This window comes from Colossoma macropomum, unplaced genomic scaffold (genome assembly GCF_904425465.1).
Source record: "Colossoma macropomum unplaced genomic scaffold, Colossoma_macropomum, whole genome shotgun sequence".
NCBI lineage: Eukaryota > Metazoa > Chordata > Actinopteri > Characiformes > Serrasalmidae > Colossoma > Colossoma macropomum.
Genome location: NW_023494791.1, coordinates 18,825,883 through 18,847,518, shown reverse-complemented (window position 1 = coordinate 18,847,518; position 21,636 = coordinate 18,825,883). Strand labels below are relative to the sequence as shown.

Sequence of the window (21,636 nt, the reverse complement as noted above, 5' to 3'; positions counted from 1 at the left end):
CTAAGGCGTGAAATAGTTAATGGTCACACACACAAGAGTTTTCCTCCAAAGACTGCCCCTGCTGTACCTAAGACAAGCTACAATCAGTGTGAATTAATGTCTGACCCAGCAAGACATATGATCATGGAACAGCCACACACATATGATTTTTGAGCAAATACACACTGGCATGAAATAGATCAACAGATCATGGTTATACTTTGTGCAGCGTAAGACACCTGCAGCTGTCTAACTGTAATAGCCCAAGCTAATTTTGTACCTGTGATAGGCCTCTCGTCTGTACTTCTTCATAGACAAGCCATCCATATTGGCAGGAAGGTCTGGGTAGTTCTGAAGTCGATCACTCCAAGAAGTAGTCATCTTGAACCGTTCTAAAGTCTGAAAGGAAAAATAAAAAACATCCCAAGGTGAATTTCTAATTAAGACAGTACAAATCAAAAAAAAATAAATAAAACAAATATTTGAGGCTCATATATCTCAACATCAAATTTAAATACACGTAGACTAAAGATATGAATTCAATAGGCTTTCATTTGAGATGTGATCAGGTATCATAAATGATTAGAGAGCAGATAAAACTGTTTAAAAATAAAAACAGAACTGAGTGACAAAGTTAGGTAAAGCATGTCCTTTCATGGAAAATAAAGAAGAATTGTCCCCTAAAGTCTTAACAGACTGTATTAGGGATACCTCTGTAATATGATACAACTAGCTTTCAGGAGTTATTTGGCAATTTTGCAATTCTATTATATCTAGAGCTGTAGTAGTAACAAAATAAAAAAAACACTTTCAAAATATATTTAAAACCAGTTAGTTAAAGAAGTATCTCACCTAAGTTGTTACAAGTCCATAAGGGCTAAGTTCAACTTAAAACAGGGAAAAGCCAGTCAAGTTTACTACAAAGGTTTAAACTTTTATATATGTGATTATTCGGAGTCATTTAACGTACAGTGAATGTCAGGCAGGCGACAAGCGTTGGACAAGCTGACAAACTGTCCATGAGCCACAAGAATTCGCACGTAAACACGACTGTAAGTTACCTACTGTACTGTGCTCTCTAACTCTTATCAAGGTTGTTTAGTTATACGTTGGCTACCTTGGCTAGCTAGCTTGTTAAGCTAAACTTCCTGGAAATAAAAAACCACCTCGACTAACCGACTTCCCGTCTAAACGGCTCGCAAACGAGCGTGTTATTTCACTTCCATACCGTCTCAACTTCGTACAGATTCCTACGTGAGCTGAGCTCCACTTCTCCACCCAGCTCCAGTCAGCATGTGTTCAGACAGACGGACGGCAGCGGACCTGCTAAGCAGCGTTAGCGACGGGCTTAGTGCTTCAGGTCTTTGTGGTCTTCAGCTAGCCAGCGAGCTAACGATGTCTGCTGCAGTCCAGTGACGAACGTTTCTAATTCGAGCTAAAGAGACACGCTCCAGATGTGACACTGACTGATGCAAACGCATATTACTGACCCTCTCTACTAATCATGCGCCGAAGTCGGGCAAGTTTATTTACGCTTTCCCGCCCTGTTACTCACCTCCCTCGCCTTTGAAACAGGAGCAACAGCTGCAGTAATCCGTGCACTGCGCATGCGCACGCACACATCATTCCGCAGCCGAGGCTCCGTGCGGCTGTCAGGTACACGCAGTGCCACATTTCGCGCGTACTGCTGCGTTATGATTCGCTCAGCAGCTCTACTGGCGCCCAGCGAACTTCTAATAAAACACGTTGTGCGTGTATTAATGTTGCTAAGCAAAGAAACACCGATACGGGAATTCTGGGCCAATGTGGACAGCTGTTGTTTTTTTATATCTGTCAATGCCGATGTTGATACCCACACACACACATTATAAAATGGAGAAACTGGTACTAGATCAACTTAGATAAATGCAACAAATGAAGCAAAACTAATAAAATGGAATTTAGCATCTAACCCAGTGTCGCCGAAACATTCTGCTCTTCTGCGGTACAGTAGCTCTGAGTTTGAAATATCGGCCAAAAGCATGATCTCTTTTTCATACAATGGTCTACCGATACCGATATGATTCCGATATCATTGTGCATCCCTACTACTTACGCTTTCTTTTTCTCACCCACATGCAAGAAAAGGTTATTTCTGTAGAGAGCGGGTTCAGGCTCTATACTGGCAGCTGGCACATGTAGGCCTGTAGGCTATGTACCGATGCACCAATTAATGGACTGATTTTAAAATATAACCTGGGCAACAAACAAAATGTAATGATGAAAACTACAGACTGGACAATTTATTTTATTGTTTATCACATTTGACCCATCACTGTTATTGTATATTATATAATATTTAGGCCAGATAATATTAAAAAGATACACAATTTATTTTTATCACGTTTGAATAAAGTCTTTGTCACTTAAATTCATTCATAGGCTACATACTTAAAAAAGATGCTTCCTGAGGCGTTCTTTAATAAAGAATAAAGAATAAAGAAAATGGAAATTGTTTTCAAATTATGTTTTTAATTTCTATTCTCCTTTTAAATTACTGTATTTTCTCATTTGTATAGCACTTTGAATGGCAGTGTATGAAAGGTGCTATATAAATTGCCTTGCCTACATAGAACCTTTCAAAAAATATATAGAATCATATACAGCACATTCTCCATCAATCTGAAAAACCTTTTACAATGCAAAGAACTCTTTAATCATGCAAAGGGTTCCTTGAGTGCTCGTGGTTCTATATAGAACAATTTTCTTTAATGAAGAACCCTTGCAGAACCATCTTTTTTTTAAGCGTGTGCAATTAGGCTAGCTTATATAACATGAACATACTAAGAGTTTACTGTTAGTTATAATATGGGCAATTATAAGCAATTACTTGATTAAATGTAGAAATATGTAATTACACTGATTTTGTGAATAGATAATATAATTCATATAAATTTGGATCAATTTTGTACTGTTATTAAACCAATCCCTAAAGCAGCTTTGTGTCTTTTAAAAAACTGTTGCAGCATTTGATCAGTTTTTAAAAAACATTTGCAACATTTTCTTTCATTGAATTCATTGAATTTACCCAGTAAAGACTGCTGTTATTCAAAGATCGATACAAATGATAATTGCATTTTTTTGAATGTGGCTTTGAAACTATATAGCATTTTTTGGTTATATCCCTTCAGTGAAAACATTGTGGATTGATGTAAAAATTACATAAAACACAATGAAATAATGAAATAGATATTATGATAATGTTTAACCCCACGGAAAATATTCCAAAAACACCTTTTCTGATTCATTTATTAATTATACTTGGACGTTACTTTATACATAAAGTGAAATGTTGTGAAAAGATACCTACACTGGAACACTTCAGCTCAGATGTAAAAGCATATTTGCAGACTTTCTCAAAGTGTAAAAACACGAAAGCGGTGCAAACTATTTTATGGATGTAATCCTTTTAGTAACACGTATTTGATGTGTATCCTTTATCCCTGTTGTATGTTTGGTGAACTCTTGATTGTAATGCATTCTTCATGTATTGTAAATTCTTTTAGGTGGTGACAGTGTCCTGTTTTTTTATGTCAGAGAAACATCACCATCTCCTGGCCTCTGTAGAGGAGAGCAGCACCAGAGCCAGGACACACAATTATTACGCTTTGCTTTAGTGATGTGTAGCTAAACTGTCTACATATCATGGACTCTAGAATAACAAAAACAAATCAATGAAATTACAGCAAAAGTTCATTTTTAGCAGATTTAATGCATAGAGATAGCCATACATAGACATTAAAATGGACAAAATTTATCTGAAATGTAGGATATAGGGCTTAATGGCCTAACGATTTAAGATCAAAACAATTTAAAGGGCCCATATCCTATATTTTCCTTTGAAGTCCACTTATATAGTTTGTGTACCAAAAACATTTATTACTCATTTTCACATGACCATTTTCTGAATTCTCTTTATCCTTCAGAATTAAACAGTTCAGACTAATACATGTAAATGATCTCTGTATTGATTAGCTGCCCTGCATTGCATCACATTCACAAAAGAGTCTGGGCTGAAACACGCCTTAAAACTTCAGCATGAGTGGGCGGGGCCAAACGTCTTTATAATGTCAGCGTAAATGGGCGGGGCTAAACTGCTGCAGGCTGAATAGGCTGATATATCCGTATTCGTGACATCACCAATACAATGACTTCAAAATAGGCTGTTTTTGCTATTTAGTTTCCATATATACTGTATGGACTGAAGAGTGGACGGCAAGTTTTGATACATTAACAGGGTTTACAGACTACAGTGATTTTTATTATTATTATTTAAAAAAAGCGAGGTGAATTAGGTGAAGGTTTCTATGATAAGGGCTCTTGTAGTCATTCCTGGGGCGAAACAATGATAGCTGTTGTCAAATGGATCCCTGACGGCCAACAATGGAGAACAGCCTATGTTATTTTACAAACCTTAAGACCTGGAGAGATTTTTTGTAACCTCCACCCAGAGTTGGAAGCAGTTCAGTCCCTCCACAATGGACAGTTCCATCTGAGCGCTTTACACACACCAAAGATCTTCTTTAAACATTTTAATTAGCAGGATGTTCAGGTGTTAAACATGTCGCACTGCGTCTGGTTAAATATTCGCTCATGTCAGTAATCACTATTCGTTCCTGAGACTTTTGCGTCACTAGATGACCGCAGATTAGTGATTGGGTCAGTCCATACATCCTGCAGCCTATATAAGAGCGCGCACACCCACCTCAGCCACTCTCAACCGCAGCAGCAGAGATGAGTTACAGCTCAGACCCCCGCCTGTCCTCATCCTACCGAAAACTGTTCGGGGAAAGCCCCCGCTATACGGCGGGTTCCTCCTCTCGGATGAGGACTTCCATCTCGCCCAGCGGCTTCAGGTCGCAGCCCCTGTCCCGCAGCCTTTCGCTGGGCTCGTACAGGAGGACAGGCCGGTCTGCCTTGGCTGCGGCACCCGGCGACAGCCTGGACATCTCTCACACCTCGGCACTCAACAACGAAGTCAAGATCATCCGGACGAACGAGAAGGAGCAGCTGCAGGGCCTGAATGACCGCTTCGCCACCTTCATCGAGAAGGTGCGCTGCTTGGAGCAGCAGAACAAAGTGCTGGAGGCCGAGCTGGTGACGCTGCGCCAGAAGCAGAGCGAGCCGTCCAGGCTGGCCGAGCTGTACCAGCGTGAGATCAGGGAGCTGCGCGCCCAGCTGGACGAGGCGAGCGGCGAGAGGGATCGGACCCTCCTCGAGCGTGGCAACGTGGAGGAAGAGCTGCAGAAGCTCCGCTCCAAGTACGAGGGCGAGGCGAGAGCGCGCGACGAGGCCGAACAGGCGCTCAGGTCCTACAGGAAGGACGTGGACGACGCCACGGTGGTGCGCCTCGAGCTGGAAAGGAGGGTCGAGTCGCTCCTGGACGAGATGGACTTCATGAGGAAGGTGCACGATGAGGAGGTGGCCGAGCTCACCTGCATGATGCAGGCGGCGCAGGTCTCTGTGGAAGTGGACACGGCCAAGCCTGACCTCACATCGGCGCTCAAGGAGATCCGCGGACAGTACGAGACACTGGCGTCCAAAAACCTGCAGTCCGCCGAGGAGTGGTACAAGGCCAAGTTCGACAACCTGAACGAGCAAGCCACGAAGACCAACGAGGTTATAAAGGCCACCAGGGAGGAGCTGAACGACTACAGGAGGCAGCTTCAGAGTAAAACGCTGGAAATCGAAACTCTCAGAGGCACCAACGAGTCGCTGGAACGGCAAATGCGAGAGATGGAGGATGGACACAATGCTGAAGTCTCAAGTTATCAGGTAGCATGAAATGATTCCATATAAAACTTATTCTCGTTCTAAATACAACCACTGCCTTTACTAAAGAACTCTTGAAGAACTATCTTTAAGTGTGTATAATTTAAACATAACAATTAAGACACTCAGTCACATATTCCCCATTTAGAATAGTCCATAAAGCTGACCCTCTAATGAGTAAACCCTGTCCATGGTGCTGAACTTGGCTCACATTAGATGGATGAGACTAGAAGATCAGGCTTCTAGATAAAGAGGATTTCACAAAAGACGTTTCCAAGGTCATGATGTAAGTCCTTAGTCATGGAAACCACCACGTATTTTCTCATAGTTAGTTTACTACAGAGCTGGGATGTACATATTTTGTCACTGCAGGACTCCTGTACAGTAAATTAAATCACTCAAAGTTGTCTGAAGATAGCACACATATCTATTCACAGAAAAAGTAAAAGTTCCTGACTGCTAATCAGATTAATATATCACCACCACAGCCCATGTGCCCAAATGGCCACAGAATGTCAGGGATTCAAGAGTTTTTACACTCAATGAACTGGACTGATTTAAACTGAACTGTATTGTAACTGAACTCTCATTTCCAGCATGCAGTCCAAATTAAACATACTTTCCTTCTTTCTTCCACTAATACTCTCTCAAATTATCACGTTAGATTAAATAACATGAACATGTCTGCCTAATGACTTCTCTTAATTTCATGATTATCTCATCAACCAGGAAACAATTAGTCATCTGGAACTTGACCTAAGAAACACCAAGAGTGAGATGGCCCATCACCTAAGAGATTATCAGGATTTACTGAATGTCAAGATGGCCCTGGATATTGAAATTGCAGCATACAGGTAAACTACTTATTTTAGTTCCCTTCTTTTCTTATGCCATTGTGTTTCTCATGCTACACAGATGTGTAGGAGAAATCTTATAGCTTACATGCTAACATTTTATCTCTAGCATCCACCACTGCTTTTAAAAATCTGCATAATGTAACCATGCAAGTTCTTTGTCTGTGTTCCAAAGAAAACTGCTCGAGGGAGAGGAGACCCATTTTGGTGCCGGGATAGCCTACTCTAGTCTCAACCATGACATCCCGAGCGCGCTCTATAGCTACCAGAGTCGCTCTTATGCAAGCTCTTCCCGAAATCCTAAGAAAGAGAAAGACGATGACCAGGGCAAATCAAAGGCAGGAGCCCAGCAGGAGACCGGTGAAGAAATCACTGAGGAGACCTCAAAGAACAAGGAGAAGAGTGAAACGGTGGATGTCAATTCCAATTAGCAAATTTAAAGTCCAATATTCATTAAGACAATATAGCCTTTCGTTGTTATTGACTTTTCTCTAGAAACTTGAGATCTGTAGGCCACTGTGTGGATTCAGTTAGCTCTCTGAATGTTTCAAGTTACAGAAAATGCTGCGACTAGGTGTGAAGGTTTTGAAGGTTTTAGGTTTAAAATAATTTTCAGATGCAGTTTCTGTGAGCAAATATACTGTGAAAACATTCGACAACGTAAGAGTGTATTGTAACAGTATTGTATGTTGTAGTTTTAGCAATGATAACAAGACCAAAAGAAAATAAAGGAGCTCCACCTGACAGCACAATGAAGGTACAGCTCTTACGTGCACACCTTACATATAATCCTTTCCGTCTAATAATAAACCTTTAAAAATACATGAAAGACAACAAGGCAGGCTCCTAAAAATGGACCAAAGCTAGTGCACACTGCATCATTGTTTCATGTGAATGCCTTAAAAAGAGCACAAACTGTCATGATTGTCTGATGCTTTCCTCTATCATCTATAAAACCACATTTATTGGACTCTGTATTACATATCAATAAAGTCATTCTGTTGAACTGATTGTTTTTTTTGTTTTTTCAAGTACGCAAGATTATATTCATCCTACATACATGCATATTATATATAAATTTATTATTTATAAAAAAATATATATATTTTTATACATATATATATATATATATATATTTTTATACATATATATATATATATATATATATATATATATAATTATATATATAAATAATTTATACACATAATTACACACACACAATCACACTCACACACACAAAAGAAGACTGTATTCATCCTATATTTATCATTGCTGCTGTTCAGCAAAAGCAATGTAAATATAGGCACAAATAGTCTCCATCATATTAGTGATGAACTGGCTTTCACAGATCTTGGTTTTATGGTGTTAGTTATCCTGCAGAATCATGTAATCGCACTGTTGCCTAGGATACCACTTTCTACCTTTTGTAGTATCCTCAGGGGAATTTTACTTTGTCCCTACATGTCTACACCTCTCCTCCAACGCACTTTTTCAAACAGTGAACCTATTCAGCTTAACAGCCTAGAATGACAACACTACTGCAATATCGGTACAGACGCAGCCTAAAGGGAGGGCCCAGATAATATACTGATTGACCAATAACATAACAGAGAACGCGCCAATAACCTGTCCATGGGATTAAAATTTACAATCTCCTGACGATAGGGTACTGATGATGTGTCACTGGGCAGCTCAGTATGAGGCTCTCTCTGTTCAACTACAGGCTGACCTGGGGAATCTGAACCCAAAATACTAGAGATGTAGAGACTGTTCAGTGTTTTTGGTCACCTTTCAACACAATCAGCTGATAGCTGATACCGATCAAGGGCGAGGCTGGACTGTTAAGGCCTATTCACAACAAGTACAAGATTTTTCAGGAAAAAAAAACAAAAAAAAAAACGGATGCAATTTTGACATAGTGGGATCAAAACGTTTTTCTCTCTAAACACTAAAACCTTTTTTTTTCTTTTAAGCACTGCAAGTAGATGGTGCATACACCAGGTACAACCCATTCTACAAAGAAAGACAACATGAGGATTTCCACTGCCTCTTACAGGAGTGAGCTGAAGTAGCACGATGAGCGATTCTGCAGGTATTTCCTCAGTGGGGGGAATTCGAGGCTCTGCTTCTGCTTCTTACTCCTCTCATTGAAAAGCAGCAAATAAACTATAAATAAATACAGTCACTGTAACATACTCACCATCATTCATAGCTTATCAATACATTGTCTGTAACCTCCACATTATTTTGGTCAGCGTTTGCTTGTCGTATAAGCTTTTGTGCTCTGCTACAAGAGTACTGTTTAACTAAAACTCAAAATTTCAAAACTAAAAAATATATTGGATACATAGATATTACCGGGTTATCAGAATATTAAGCCCCCTAAAATCAGTCAAAAAACTGTCATTAGTCAGGTTCTACTAAAAAGCACTACTGCAAATCGAAGATCATATGAACTGGGATTCAGTTTAAAAGTAATAACCAAACATGTATTTATTGAAAAGAAGACAAGTGCAGTAAATGCATTTCAATACAAAAACAGTACATTAGTTCTCACGTTCTTAAAAACTGTGTAAACGCTCCAGTTTTCCATAAAGAATAGTGTTTCTATAATATGTACAACTTTACGAAACGCAGATGAAAAGTACTAGGAAAGTAGAGAATTGCAGCAAGTGTTTCAAGTTTCCTTAGAATGTGCAGTTTTGGAGCAACAATGGTTTCAAGGAAGGAATATTTTTCAACAGGAAACAGTCAGAAAAAACAAATTCTGACAAAGTTCAGAATAGCCCTTACTCCATTCACTGCAGACAAGAGACTGGATGAATCTGTATCTTTTCCTCACTGAGCAGGCAGCACAAGTCCAAACTGTAAAACCAGCATTCCATCCTAAGATTGCGGAAAAAGGAAAACAAACGCAATTATCTTACTGAAATCCTCTGGCACAGAGGAGAGGTGCTGTATTCAGGCCTTGAACACCCCCATCCACCCTACATTTCTGCTCTTCCAACTCCCAATACACCTGAGCCAGGTAATCAGATTTCTAATGCTCTTTATTATTTAGTTCAGACGTGCTGAGTGTGAGGACTGCTGGAATAGAACAAAACTGTGGATTAGCAGAGGGTATTTGAGGGCTAGACTGAAAACCTCTGCATAAGAAAGAAGTATCTCCAGTCTGCAGCAATTATGTTGAGTTATAAGTATAAGTAATGGTTTTAGGTACAGCATGCATGTTGTAACTTTTAAGTCATTACAGTGGCTGAAAAAAAGAGACTGGCCCACATCATCAAAGTAGGCTATTGCCTCTGCTTACAAAGCCATGTTATTTTCAACTAAGATTGCAAGAACTAAACTTGCACTTTCAAATTGTATTCCTGCATATACATGAAGATACTCCTCTCTGAGTCTCACCCATCTCTTCCTCTCTAGGAAAATACTCATGCCAACACAAGAAAGGCAAATGGAAAAGAAAACCACACTTATATAATTTAAACTTTTTTTCATCATTTAAACACAGCAGCTGTGCTTTACAAAGTGTAAACATTTTAAAAAGAATGGGCCAATAAAAATGTTAAAGTTCATAAATTTTATTTATATTAACTTACACGTTAATGTTTTGCTGACTTTGAAAATAAGGGAAATAAGTTCACCTCTACAGCGAAAACACTTCTGCACATTTTCATGCACTATTACTGTTTATTTGCTGGATATAACATAATAGGGAAAAAATTAAACAAAAAAAGTGGCCTGTGCAAAAGTTATGCCACAATTTACATTTTATTTATTGATGATTTATTGAACTTAATTTAATTTATTAAACAAGTAGAAATCACACACTAAAATTTGCAGGAAAATATAGTATTTTTTGTCCCCTGTAAGAGAATGTTATCTTTACTTAGAAAATCAACAAACCATACTAATGTTCATCAACAAGCTTTGTCAGGCTGATGCAAACTCTCTGTAACATCTTACTCACTGCCAACATTGAAAAAAATCCTATTTCTTCAGAGAGAGATTAAACATTACTATAATGCATATCCCCAGTAATTCTGCTTTTAGTTAAGTAACAATAATAATAATAATAATAATAATAATAAAAAAGATGTGGAACAAAAAATTGTTTAATAACAATGCTTCATTTTTGCTTAACTGACTGAAATGAAAATAAGACGGAAAATATTTTAGAACATAAAATTCCAAATTTAGTGATTCTAAAAAAATAAAATAAAATAAATAATAATAATAATAATAAACTCAGCTTTTAATGATGTATCACTGATACTTACTTGGAGGGCATTTTTTCCCATTGTGTTTCGCACGTCTCTCAAAGACTGATACTGCTCTAAAAGATGCTCGCCACAAACAACATCCACCTGCAAGAGAGGAATTGTCAGACAGAAGCTGTTTTCACTACATGATATGAAAGAGCGTGACTGAAGGGTAAATCTTTCTTTAGGATTCTTAAACTATGTGGTCAAGAAGGCTGAATTTGGACCCTAGAGTTGCTCATTAGACTACAGCTTCATGCTGATTCCCAGCTGTGCCATATGTCAACTATGGCTGTTCTAGTGTTATTTGAATTCTAGTGTTACTCTTTCCTCATCTTTACTGCTTCTGTATTTCCCCCAACAGCTAGTAGGCTAACTTCTGTTCCTCCTGCTCTCTTGTCCTTTAGCCTGTGTCCTATAACATTTTGCTGGCCAGTCTCCAAATGCTCTATCTAGTGCCAGATTGGTCTTTAGCCACAGAAGACAGTGAGAGACAGCCAAGAAATTACCTTAAGCCACTAATCCAGGTACGACCGTTTAGTCACATGCAATCTGCTTCCACCAGCAGCTAATTTACAATGCTTCAAATTCACAACATGCAGGGCTGAATGTGATGTACCTCATAAACCTACCAGCCTAATGTTGATTAAAATGATGTGCATCTTGTTTTAAATAATGTGCTAAGAAACATGCCAAGTAAGACACTGAAAACATAATCCAGCATTATCCCATGGCTTTTATTTTTTCCTGATATGCTAAACTTTTCTATATCTTTTAAATTCTATAAATATTCTCCACCACACTGCTGGCTTTGGGGCCAAACACTCCATGAATATGTATAATAATGACTTAAATTTTCATTTAAATTTAAAAAACCTGCGTTAATCACAATTGCTGACAGCCAATACTATGCTTGAGTGAGCCAGGCATACTCCTTCAAAAGACCCGAGTCTTATCAAGAGCTTGGATAAGAGGAACTTAATTAAATGACAATGTGGTGCTTTGGGCAGTGGTGTGAGATGAGGATGAAGTGAAATTGCAAATGCTCCTTTTTTTTTACGCCACTAAAAATAACATTCATATGTCCTTACATCTAAAGTAACTACAGCTTTCTCCAAGTTGACAAGGTATCCAAAAATAAAGGTCTATAGAGCAAAAAGGTTGGTGTTGTAGGTAATCAGTGCATGCTTCCTTGCCAGAGCATCTCTTTCCCTGCAAGATGGATTAGTCCTATTCTGCCACTGCCTAGTGAATCACTGAATACATAACAATGAAAACTGGAACATGCACCTCACACATTCTCAGACAAGACAAAAGCTGTAAAAATGTTTTTCACATTCTGATTAGGACTTATAATCAGGTCATCAGATTCACACAGAAACGGCAGAGCCACTTATTATACGTATATATATATATAACAGGATTTGCCCCATTATTTAATCATCCTACCTTCTCCTCCTAGGTTCTAATACCAACTCAGATTGTAAAAATTAAAAAGTAATAAAAAGTAAAAGTATTAAAACATACTTTCTGTTTAGATCATTAGGTAGTCATAAAGAGTCATTATACTAGATAAAAGCATCTGCAGAACTACTACTACTACTACAAAACTAATGCTGGTACTAATTTTATTACACTAATAGAAAACCAAAAGCAGAAAAAAAGATGTGAGCCTCTAAAACAAACTCATGGGATGGAGACATCTTTCATTTCTTACAGTTTTGAATGCAAGAACTAACTGCCAGTGACAACAGGAACCATATGAAAATGTTCAAAAATCACTGCTAGCATTTGCTTTTTTGTACGGAAGTGAAATAAAAAGCTAGAAGCATGGCTTGCAATGGGACCGTTTTTATTTTGAAAATAAATTCAATGCACTGATGTTAGCACTGCATTTTCACCACTCAGTGTCAGAGATAATTTGTGACGAAAGGGTTTTTTATGAAAGATGGAAGGATTTGCTAGTTGGTGAACTTTGAATTAGGGACAAAAATGAAGTGAAAGTGAATGAGATGTTGCAAAATATGGGCTATTTTAAGTTCATCATGTGCAGCTGTATGCAGAAGTTTGGGCACCCTGGCCAAACGATATATACTGTTGATCTTTGGACTGAAAAGAAGTAAACATACTATGTCTGAACAACCTATAAAATAGAAAAAATAAAACATTACTTATGGAATGTGCAAAGGAAACCGTCCCAGATGAAAAGTCTCATAACTTCATCAACTCATTATTACCGGTACAGTAGGTCACGAATTATCATTCCAATTGACAATCCCAGAGCGTAATAAATTCTCTGTCTCTTCAAACCTTTTGGTAACATTTAATAACCATAGACTCCTCTAAGCAGCTAAGGATCTGAAAATGAGGGTAATCGATGCCTACAAAGCAGAGGAAGGCTATACAACACATCAAAGGGCTTCCAGCACGTAATTTCCACCGTTCAACATGTTATTAAGAAGTGGTTGTTAAGGGCAACTGTGGACGTCAAGGCACAGCCTAGAAGATAGAACTGCTTTTACGCTGGCCAGAAAGGCAAAGCAAAAGCCCCAAATAACAACAAAGGACCTGTAGAAAGGTTTAGCTGACACAGGAGTGGTAGCACACCATTCTACTGTGTAGTGTTGCATTAAAGAGTCGGAAGAAAACCTTACCTGCGACCTCATTACAGAAATCAATGTCTGAAGTATGAAAAACAAGACATTCTGGAAACAAGCACTGTTGACTGAAGAAGTAAAAATTAAACTCTTTGGCCAATCTTCAAAGTATGTTTGGTTAAACAGCATTTGATGACAAGAACACCTTGCCAACTGTTAAGCATGGGGGTGGGTTTATTATGCTTTGGGGCTGTACACAAGTTACTATTTCATTTCGATCTTTTTTTTTAATTATACATGCAACTGTGCATTTTTTTAACACGGTAAAAGGCTGTGTTAATTTCTTTTCACTTCTTCACTTTTACAGATTAATCTGTGTATTTTGTATTTGAAGTTAATCCAGTAATTCATCTGAGTGAACTGAACAGTACAGGCTAATATATTTTGTTCTACAGTTTCACGTCAGGTTGACTGATGCAATATTTTTCTTGCTCAACTTGATGTTCCTTCAAATAAATTAGCTGCAAAGATTAATTAGCCATAGTCGTTAACTTTACTGTCAAGTAAAATACAACCGTGGCATGGACAGCTGAATGCACAGAGAATTAAATGCAAATGTAACTTGACAGGAATCCTGCTTTTAGTAGTTTTCTATGTTTTTTTTTTAGTTTGAGATGATAATTTCAAATTGTTTACAGACCAAGCTGAATGCTGAATTATCCGTACTGCCCCCATGTTTTAACGTACAAACATTATTGCAGATATTACACAGAATCTTCACTCTTAACTCTCAATCTAACTGCATTGGTGCTTTGCTCATGTATAAGATCCTGTATCGTCTAAGATATGTTAATAACTTAAGATTGTTAATCCATTAATGTTTTTATTAAATAAATGCAAGTGTTTTCATTTTAGCTTTTTCTGATAAATGTATACAAATATTGACTCAATGTTATTCAGACACTAAAACATACAACTGTGCTTATTCCTAGCAGCACAATTACTCTTTTTTTTCCCAAGTATTACAAACTATGCTGGCGTACCTGCAAGTCTGGACTCAACTCCATCTTTCTTCGGATAAAGAGTTCCACGTGACGAATAGTAGCTTCACCTGATACACGCACATACTTTCTCTCCAGAGGCTGCAGGAAGAAAACACCATCAGATCAACATAATCTGAGACAAAAGAGCCTTTGCACACTATATATGTATAAAAACATAAACAAATATATGTATATATAAAATATATAAAAACACAAATACCTTGTAATTATCAATGCCCTCCTCGGCTCTGTGAATCAAAAATATAACAAACACACATGAAAAATTGTACAAGAGAACATGCAATGCAAAACTCAACAGGTCTCAGTTGCTTCTGATGTTTCATCTCCACCTAGTGGTGAGATACTTCATAGCAGACTCATGGAATAAAACGCACAGAAAGAACACTTACCCAACAAATTCCAGCATCAGTGATACATCTAGTTCTGGAGGAATGCTGAAAACAGACTGCGGCGTCAGGTCTTTCTGTTTCTGTTTCGGAAGCTTTGTTGGAAGCATGGCTGAGACTGCTACTGAAAGGGGAAAGAACATACGGTCCCTCCTTAAAACAGTACAGCAGTTCAAAATAAATGAGAGGCTTAAAAGGTGAACAGGAAGATTCTATGCCTCAGACTACAAGATATAAAAGGGAGTAAGCTTTACAGTAAATTAAATGCACTGCTAGGGTGTAAATTATTGAGTTCAGTAAATTTAGCTCACCTGGTTTTGGCACCACAAGTCCTCTCTCCTTGTAAAATGCACACATTCGTTGTCTCTCCGCTTGGAGAAAATTATTGTACAGTATTATTATATTTTATTTAAGCAAAATGTAACAAAACCAAATATTTATGTATATAAAACTTCAAAGTCCAAAGAGAAATGTTGGAATTATAAATTTCATGGTCTAAATTAACAGTACAATTACAAAACAGTAGGAAAAAATGAGACCCAATACACAAGGCAAATGCTAGCCTAAATAAATGTCCTTTAGTCTAGATTTACAACACGTAAAACATCTTCCACTAACCAAGCTGTGAGTAATCTTAGGAGTTTTCAATAAGCCTGCCTCAGCTAAGCAAAGTGGTTTGGATGGGCTATAGCGCTTCAACAGATTGACAAGCTGTGCTGGAAGCAAGCCTTTAAGGACTTGTCATAGGCAAACCTTGTAGTCAATGCAGAATATAAACATAGAACAACAAGAGCTATTACATTTAAGATATACAACGACAACATACAAAGTCTTGATAGGTGCACAAAACATCTTACCTTCTTCTAAAGTTGGAACCATCTTATAAACAATATCCTGTAACTGTCTGTCAGGTCTATAGCAAAGAGGGACTTGGTCAGACAGTAGGCAAAATATATAAGTTAACAAGCTAAGCTAAACACTGCAGAAGGATCCATGGGGAACAAGCGGCAAAACATAGTTGGCAATTATTGTTCCAAAATAGCTGTAGACCGTCAAAGAGACAGTCAAATGCAATAGCAACCCCCCTTGATTGTTCTAAAGCTACATACATAGTAAAAAAACAATAAAAACAATATTCTGATAAGACAAAATTCTACTTGCACTTTTTCAAATATAAGTGGTTTTAAAGGGCTTACACTAACAGAAAATCTACCATCATGTCAGCTCATTACGCATATCAGATCATTATGTGCAAATACAAGGACAGAAAACAGTAATACAATATGGTGATACCTTATATTGTACAGTGGCTGAGTCTGATGAACGACTATGTCACAGTTGGGACACCTGTTGCTGTAGAAAAAGTGCTTAACAATGCAGCTTTTACAGACTGAAAAAAAAGAAGAGAGAGAGAGAAAAGACAGTATGTAAACAGACATCCTGTTTACATGCAAACACAACATTCTCACAGGACTTTCAGCAACAACTAAATATATCGCCGTTTAAGTGAGCGCCGTCTCCTCAATGAGGGTGCAGTCAGTATGAATTGGGACTCACACGTATGAAGACATTCGGTGATGGTAGTGGCATCGATGAAGAACCCAGTGCAGAGAGCACAGCGAATATAAGGATAGAACTCCTTAAGAGGTAGTAAAGTCTGCATGACAACACGAAGGTTCAGACAATGAAGGACACAACAATTATGAAGTGAGCGCATTCTGATCCGGAGTTGAAAGTTTGTCGTTATCATTATGTTAACTTAAAGGCTATCCAGTTTTGGGACTTATGCTGCGTCCAAAACCGCATACCACCATACTAAAAGCCAAAACAGTACACCACCATTAGACATGCATTCATTGTTATAGTGTTTATAGTATGGCAGTATGTGTTTTTGAACGCAGTGTTAGTGACCAGTCAGCTTGGATACTGGCAAACTAGCTTAGCTAACCTAGCTAACTAGTTAGGTACCGAGCCTAAAGCTAGCTAACTACTAAGTTAAGCAAACTAGTCGGCTAAGCTAGCTAACCTAACTAGCAAACCTTAGTTATGTACATTTTATACCTTAAACTTATATCCCAAATATAATCATAAAATGGTGTTAATTAGCAAACATCTACCTCATCTTCGATGTCATGCTTATTATAAGCACCGGTAAATGAGTCGCGGGAGTCACCACAACTTTTGATTCTCCCACAGCTCTGCTCCATCCCCCCTCTCTGTCCTTCACTTTATCTGCTCGCTTGAGTTCAAACAGACAAATGCAGCCCTCTCTGAGTTTGGATTAACAGTCCAAAGGCGACTTAGACGTAAAATAAAATGTATTGCAACACATAAGCGAACTTCGGCGAGTGATTCCTCACACCCCCGTTACCAACCAACGGTTAAATCACACGAGCTGGAGCCCACCGACTCAAAGGGCGCGCAATAACAAAAACACCCAGCTACAGTTTGCACACAATAAAAGTCGACTCAGCTATGTTTTAAAATCAGCAAATGAAACAGCACTTAATTATTATGATATTTTAAATCAAATTAAAATCACTTTAACTTTTGTTTTAGATTTACTTTTTCCCTGTAAGCCAAAACAAATGAGACAAAGCGAAGGCTTGGGTGCATTTTATTTTGAAATGGAGATAAGACTTGGACCAGAAAAGTACAGAAGGCAGGCAAAGCAGGGAAGATGGCGGCGCCTATGAGAAACGTGGATGAGATCCGCGACAGAGTGATTTTGGGTGAATTTGGAGTTAGAAATGTATGTAATGTTACTAGGTTTCAGTTTGCGCTTAATATTTATTCTGTGTTATGTCTAATAGTCAAACGATGCTTTGACGGGAATGGTGGATTCGCTGCTCTTTGAGTGACTGAAGCGAGTCTGATCAGCTGCTTACATTCACACTGACAGGGGCTGCCGTTTGTTTGTCACTGCTTATTCTGTGTGTGCGATGTTAATCTTAGTTTGTTTCACCAGTGTATCTGTTTACTTGATGTTCAACTTTCTTTTCAATGTTGTATTGTAGGTTCATTCTACAGATTTCCCCGGAAATTATCCTGGTTATGATGACACATGGGATCTAAGGAAATTTAAAAAGGTATCATTAAGCACTGTGACTATAAGTAGCCTATATTTTTAATTACAACTTTTTTTAGCTATCTCATTTTTAATACTTTTCCATTCCATCACAGAATTTTAGGCTCGACGTTGTTCACATGGATGAAAACACGCTGGAGTTTGATATGGTGGGTATAGATGCTGCCGTTGCTAATGCTTTTCGTCGGATATTACTCGCCGAGGTAACGTTATTTCATTGCTTGATTTGCAGTGCATCAGCATTTATACTAAACATTTGCTGAGCTTGTTCGACTGAAAGACAGACCGCAAACCAACTTCTTCTCTTCTGATTGTTTACACGTTTAGGTTCCAACTATGGCGATTGAGAAGGTTTTCATTTACAATAATACATCTATCATTCAGGATGAGATCCTAGCCCATAGACTTGGTTTGATACCCATCAAAGCTGATCCTCGTCTCTTTGAGTACAGAAATGCTGGTGAGGGTTTTTTTCTACGTGTATTTTTTTTTTAACCATGAAGTGGATTTCTTGGTTTTCATTGATTGATCTTTGCCCCAGTCCACTGATCCCAGAGTTTCTCTTTAAAGTACATACTTTGTGTTTGTTTAATTTGTTAGGGGATGAAGAAGGCACAGAAATTGATACAATTCAGCTTCAACTGAAAATCAAATGCACAAGGAATCCCAGGGCCTCAAAAGACTCGTCAGATCCCAAGGAGCTGTACCTGAATCACATGGGTAAGACGATAAGACTTGCGTGTAATTCAGTGCAAAGCGATTTGCAATTATGTAGAAGGAATAGATGAAAGTATAGTATAGAATGATAACTATTGCAGTTAATTCAACAAAACCATGCAAAGCAGTCAAGAAATTTATATTGGTGAATATTTAGAGACAAGAACGTCAGGCAGTAGTAACAAACAAAGGCTGTCATGCACAAGTAGAAAAATAAACAAATAGCAGCACAGTGGGGTAAAGCAGTACAGATATGTCCAAGCTCAAACGTTTCTGCTGCAAGTTAGCATTATGTTAAGATTTTGGTGCACTAACCAGCTGTTTGTTACATTAAACTTTAAACTTTATCACATTATGGAAACACAGAACCTTAAAAAGGTGTGATTTGCTTAAATAATAAGTGGAGCATTTGCTGGCTTGATACATGCGAAAGATTTTCACATGTTTGAGGTATGTTTTGGATGCTGCCTGAACAAATTTTCTCTGCTTAAAAGTTCTGCTGTTGGACCTAGCCAGCTAATGTTATGTTGTAGCCCTTATATAGTTTTGCTTGTATTTTTTACTATTTTATATTTGCATTCTAATATTTATGTCCTAAAATTCCAAACCCTTAATATAATACGAAAATGCACTTTATCTCGTTTGGTGGCCATTTATTAAGCAAAAGAAAAACCTAATGAAATTTATTTTCTGCATATATTTTGGAAAATCTAGTCAGTCATGTAAAACATCTAAAATTAAAGTTAATTTCCTAAAGATCTCTTACATTTAAATACATTAATTCAAAGATGAATACTGTTCAGTCAGTTCTGAAAAATACAAAATGTCCCCTGACATTATAAAAGAGATATTAGCACATTGCCTAGTTTATACACAAATTTACTGTTACAGCAAATGTAACAGTATTTGAATGTAGGTGAAAGTCATATTCAGTCATTGTGTTGAGCTGGTTCACAAAGCAACTAAATGTTTCCTTATGATCTACCTTTTCAGTATATTCAAAGGACATAACATGGGTGCCCATTGGAAACCAGGCTGATGTGTTTGCTGATGCTAAGATTGGCCCTGTGCATGGGGACATCCTCTTGGCGCAGCTACGGCCGGGACAAGAGCTTGACATAGTTATGCACTGCGTCAAAGGAATAGGTGAATAAAAATGAGCCCTATTAAGTGATATTATAAAGTGTAATTAAAGGGAGGTGTTATGTAGCTGTAGACTGTTTCAAAAGGAAATTATGCTATACACAGTGTTTACGTCTGTGAAGTCTGCATAATATTTACAGCTCTTTATTCTCCTGAATCTTTGAAATCTTTGAAAATGTTTTACATACTATGTCGTTCAGTCATTTTGGCTGTTTGCATGTCACATACAGAAGACAGTAAAAGTTCATTCATAGCTGTCTACTCATTTCCCTTTGAGGCAAGGACCATGCCAAGTTTTCCCCAGTGGCCACTGCTAGCTACAGACTACTCCCTGAGATCACGTTACTGCAGACTATTGAAGGAGAAAAGGCTGAGAGACTGAAGCGTTGCTTCTCAACTGGAGTCATAGAAGTAGAGAATATTGATGGTAGGACACACATTCCAATTAAGATTAATTTCAGCCTTAATAGTTCTACATGTTCTACATGACATTTTGTCCATCTTGTCCATCTTAGGAAGACAGGTGGCCATTGTAGTTAACAGTCGCCTAGACACGTGCAGCAGAGAAGTGCTCAGGCATGAAGACCTAAAGAGTTTGGTAAAACTAGGAAGAGTACGGGACCACTTCATATGTAAGTTTTCAGTTATGACCTCAAATGTAGTCATACCACTGTGATGGTTCTTACTTTAATTGCTTCTTTTTCTCTTTCAGTCTCAGTGGAGTCCACTGGAATCCTACCGCCTGATGTCCTGGTCAGTGAGGCAATTAATGTACTTATTGCCAAGTGCCAGAAGTTCCTCACTGAGCTTGATTCTACAGAAATGGAATAGAGGAAAGAAAATTGCAGCATGTTTACTGCAGCCACCATTAGCAGGATCTTAAGCGCTTGAAACTGTTATGTGGAACTGGGTAGCTGAAGTGGTGCATGGCTGGGAATTGTTTATTTTCCTATTTATAACCTGACTAGCACTGGTGTGGTGAATCTCAAGCTTCTAATTTCTCCTGAAATTTGCCATGTCATGACACATTGTACAATCCCCTTTTTTGTATTAAACTTCTGTTATTGATAAAATATCAGTATTGTACTTAGAATTCTCCCTTCGGAACATTTGTGTATTGATTGGTTGCCATATTTGGATTGTGGTGAAGTTCTCATTTCTTAGATTCTTATGTACTATTACGCTCTTTTTTGTTTTTTTTTTGTTGTGTGTGTGTGTGTGTGTGTGTGTGTGTGTGTGTGTGTGTGTGTGTGTGTGTGTTTATGGTCTTGGTCATATTTCTTGTGTTCTTAATTATGCTTAGGTTTTAGGAAGCTGTTCCAGAAATCCAGAAGTTCAAGCCTCAAGCTATTTTTCATTGAAAGTAGTTAAACTATAACTACTTTTTAAAAGCAACCAGCTCCTCCCAAGCGTATTATTTGGGAGCATTTCTGGAGAGTTGGCTATAGGAAAGCACTGTGGCATTTATGTTATCCTGATCAGTGAGCTGTTTCTCTGTACCGGCCACTGAATGACAACTGGTGCACTGGGAGCATACAAATGTGGGTTTAGAAAAACAAAAACGAAAAAAGCTTCTGAAAAAACATATGATGCACAGGTTTGCTGTATGCTTGCTTTGCTCTCTTCAAGAGAACATAATTTTACAGTCTGACAACAGTTGAATGCTTTAATGCACTCTTTTGTCTTTTATATTTTTATTGTCATCCATCACAATAGATTTCCATTCAGAAGA

General features: G+C 38.0%; 3 protein-coding genes across 8 annotated transcripts in view; 2 read left to right on the top strand and 1 right to left on the bottom strand.

Annotated features, from left to right (window-relative positions):
• LOC118810470 (cytosolic purine 5'-nucleotidase) overlaps positions 1–17,396 on the bottom strand; it is a 28,550-nt gene extending 11,154 nt beyond the window's left edge. Inside the window, exons 1-10 of one of the 6 annotated variants that reach the window (XM_036574264.1) lie at positions 17,074–17,396; positions 16,514–16,613; positions 16,250–16,346; positions 15,814–15,869; positions 15,268–15,327; positions 14,960–15,080; positions 14,770–14,797; positions 14,550–14,648; positions 10,928–11,014; positions 260–378 (exon numbers count right to left, since the gene is read on the bottom strand). In XM_036574264.1, the coding sequence (XP_036430157.1) occupies positions 260–378; positions 10,928–11,014; positions 14,550–14,648; positions 14,770–14,797; positions 14,960–15,080; positions 15,268–15,327; positions 15,814–15,869; positions 16,250–16,346; positions 16,514–16,613; positions 17,074–17,163 (857 nt within the window). In that variant the 5' untranslated portion in view covers positions 17,164–17,396. The other 5 variants (XM_036574260.1, XM_036574259.1, XM_036574261.1 and 2 more) reach the window with 5 other exon arrangements.
• inaa (internexin neuronal intermediate filament protein, alpha a) lies at positions 4,753–7,620 on the top strand. The gene is made up of 3 exons (XM_036574268.1): positions 4,753–5,793; positions 6,520–6,644; positions 6,820–7,620. Exons 1-3 carry the CDS (start codon positions 4,753–4,755, stop codon positions 7,073–7,075), a joined length of 1,422 nt encoding a protein of 473 aa, XP_036430161.1. The 3' UTR covers positions 7,076–7,620.
• A 207-nt stretch (positions 17,397–17,603) lies between the features above and the next one.
• polr1c (RNA polymerase I and III subunit C) lies at positions 17,604–21,636 on the top strand. Its single transcript, XM_036574258.1, has 9 exons — positions 17,604–17,708; positions 17,974–18,045; positions 18,140–18,247; positions 18,372–18,504; positions 18,645–18,764; positions 19,755–19,907; positions 20,182–20,331; positions 20,420–20,536; positions 20,617–21,636. The coding sequence occupies exons 1-9, from the start codon at positions 17,637–17,639 to the stop codon at positions 20,733–20,735; spliced, it is 1,044 nt and encodes a 347-aa protein (XP_036430151.1). The 5' UTR covers positions 17,604–17,636; the 3' UTR covers positions 20,736–21,636.

Excerpts from the sequence above, each read along its gene's own strand:
- inaa (XM_036574268.1), top strand. The coding sequence starts at position 4,753 with ATGAGTTACAGCTCAGACCCCCGCCTGTCCTCATCCTACCGAAAACTG. Across the intron at positions 5,794-6,519 it reads CTGAAGTCTCAAGTTATCAG|GAAACAATTAGTCATCTGGA; the intron begins GTAGCATGAAAT and ends CTCATCAACCAG. Across the intron at positions 6,645-6,819 it reads ATTGAAATTGCAGCATACAG|AAAACTGCTCGAGGGAGAGG; the intron begins GTAAACTACTTA and ends TGTGTTCCAAAG.
- polr1c (XM_036574258.1), top strand. The coding sequence starts at position 17,637 with ATGGCGGCGCCTATGAGAAACGTGGATGAGATCCGCGACAGAGTGATT. Across the intron at positions 18,765-19,754 it reads GCTGTACCTGAATCACATGG|TATATTCAAAGGACATAACA; the intron begins GTAAGACGATAA and ends CTACCTTTTCAG. Across the intron at positions 20,332-20,419 it reads AGAAGTAGAGAATATTGATG|GAAGACAGGTGGCCATTGTA; the intron begins GTAGGACACACA and ends TGTCCATCTTAG.